This window comes from Anopheles bellator, unplaced genomic scaffold, assembly GCF_943735745.2.
Source record: "Anopheles bellator unplaced genomic scaffold, idAnoBellAS_SP24_06.2 scaffold01479_ctg1, whole genome shotgun sequence".
Taxonomy (NCBI): Eukaryota; Metazoa; Arthropoda; class Insecta; order Diptera; family Culicidae; genus Anopheles; species Anopheles bellator.
The window spans coordinates 1-2,548 of NW_026685601.1; the positions used below are offsets into that span (position 1 = coordinate 1).

The 2,548-nt window shown below is 45.0% G+C and overlaps 1 protein-coding gene across 1 annotated transcript; it reads right to left on the bottom strand.

The window, feature by feature from the left end:
• Nucleotides 1-1,285: 1,285 nt before the first annotated feature.
• Nucleotides 1,286-2,360, bottom strand: LOC131214591 (uncharacterized; the record flags this gene model as incomplete). The annotated part of the gene is made up of 1 exon (XM_058208931.1): nucleotides 1,286-2,360. A coding segment is annotated over exon 1 (1,075 nt), but the record flags the coding sequence as incomplete, so codon positions are not given.
• Between the last annotated feature and the right edge of the window lie 188 nt (nucleotides 2,361-2,548).

The window sequence follows — 2,548 nt, forward strand, 5'->3', positions numbered from 1 at the left end:
ATAATTCAGCAATATGTTGCAGAGTTCCTTGTGCATGTTAACTTTTTCACATTGTAGTGCCTTCATCTTATTTTTGAAGGTTTGAATGAACCTCTCCACTAGACCATTCGTAGCAGGGTGATATGGCGCACCCATTTTATGGAAAATACCATTGAGCTTCAGGAACTTCTGGAATTCATTCGAGGTGAACTGTACACCGTTGTCGCTTACTAAGACGCAGGGTATTCCATAAGTAGTAAAGAACTCTCTACATGCAGTAATAGTGGAAGCAGTAGTAATGTCTCGTAGCATTTTTACCTCTGGCCATTTCGAGTAAGCGTCGACAAAAACGATGAAATATGTTTGCATAAATGGCCCAGCAAAGTCGATATGTACTCGTTCAAAGGGTTGTGTGGCAGGTTCCCAGCAATGTAACGGTGCTTTGACAGGGTTAGGACGCGTAACTTGGCAAGATGCGCAATTCTTTACCAACTCTTCGATCTCTCGATCCATGCGTTCCCACCACACGTAACCTCTTGCAAGTGTCTTCAAACGAGTGCTTCCAAAATGTGCAGAATGTAATTCGTCAAGTACTTTTGACCGCAGTTTAGGTGGTACGTATACCCGTATGCCTCGCATTATGCAATCTTGTTTGTATCTGCGTTGGGTCTCCATAAGGCGACGCATCAGTCGCTAACACCAACGGCAACTCCGGATTGTAGTGTACCAAGCATGTATCCGACTGCATCTCTTCTTTAACCCGTCGAAATGCTTCTTCGCATGATTTCGACCATTGGAATGGCACGTCATTCCGCAGCAGTTGATTCAGTGGATAGATTAATGTGCTTAGGTTCGGCAGGAATCGTCCATAATAATTTACCAAACCCACAAATGAACGCACTTGTTCTTTGTTCTCCGGAGTAGGCATACTTTGTACTGCATCAATCTTTACGCACGAGTTTCTCTATTTCCTGCTCTACCGCAGTTCTTATTGCAAATGGTACCGTTCTTGCTTTCATGTAAATTGGCTGCGCATTCTCTTTCAATCGCAGTTTCGCTACCAGCCCGTTAATTTTGCCTATGGGCTCGGCACACACACCATCGTATTTTTGTAGCAATTTTTTTTCCGATGTGTCGCCATCTGTATTAGTAACATCCACTGTGTGTATTTCGTGAAATTGGTTCATATCAAGTCGTAGCGCCTTGATCCAATTCCTCCCTAATAACGGGTGCTTACGGTTTTCAGCTACGTACAATGGTAATCGGAGTGCGTCGTTTGCACTTTTAACCGAAACTGTACATTTACCTTGCAGTTTGACCGGGTCTCCGCTGTAACTTATCAGCGTCAAATCTGCAGCAGTTAATTTTAAAGACGGCAATGTCTTTTTAAAGTCCTCCAGACTTATTATTGCAACCGGGGCACCGGTATCCACTTCAAATTTGATGCATTTACCATTCACAGAGATGTCAGCCCAGAATTTCCCTATTCGGCTCTCTGTGTTGTACAGACCGCATATTTCGTCAAGGTCTTTTTTATCCTCCACACTGTGGACGGCATTGTATTTTTTTGCAACGGGCGCAGCTTGCTTCTTCAAGCATACCTTACTTATGTGTCCCGTCTTTTTGCATGCATGGCAAATTGTGTTGACGTGCGCACACTTGTTCGCCAAGTGTTGTGTGTTACCGCATCGGTAACACGCAGTTGTGCTTGTATTGGTGCCCCCTTTATCCAGTCGATCAGCATGCATTGGTTTTCGGCCTTTTGTACTTTTATTGGCCTGGCGTAGCAACCAAATATCATTCTTTTCTTGGCCCTGAATTTCGTCACCCCCTCGCGCTGACATTTCCATTGCCACAGCGAGGTCATGCGCCTTATCTAATGTAAGGTCGCGCACTTCAAGCAGTCTAGCTTGGATTCCACGATTTTTCAGGCCAAAGACAAATTGGTTTCGTAGAGCCGTATTCAGATAGTCCCCGAAATTACACGTGATTGCTAACTTCTTTAGCAATAGCAGGTAGTCATCTATTGACTCCTCACCCTGCTTGCAGCACTTGAAACGGAAATTTTCTAATATTTCTAAAGGTTTCGGGGTGAAATGCTCTTGCAGCAATTTAACGATTTCGGCGTAAGTTTTGGCATGCGGTTTCACTGGGGCCAACTTATCCGCCACAATATCGTAGTTCTCACTACCGATGTAATGCAGTAGCATTAGTAATTTTCTGTCCTCCGGGACCAAAAACAGTGTGAACGCGGTTTCCAGACGCTCAACCCATCGCGTCCATTTTGTTCGATGGCGATCGAACGGCTCGATGATGGGCGTCTGTATGGTCAGGGCAGCACGTTGCCCAGCCGCAGCACTTGCGTTAGGTGCGTCAACCATCCTCGTCGCCAGTTATTGTGACCTTGCACGTAATTAGTCGAACTTGTAAAGTAACTTTGGTAGGTTGGTTACAATATCTACCTATCAACCTTTATTGTAGTAAGTAACACAGCACGTCTGTTCAGCACGCTTGCTTATGATCGACTGCCTGTCACGTTTGACAGCTCCCTTGTCACAGGTCCACGACA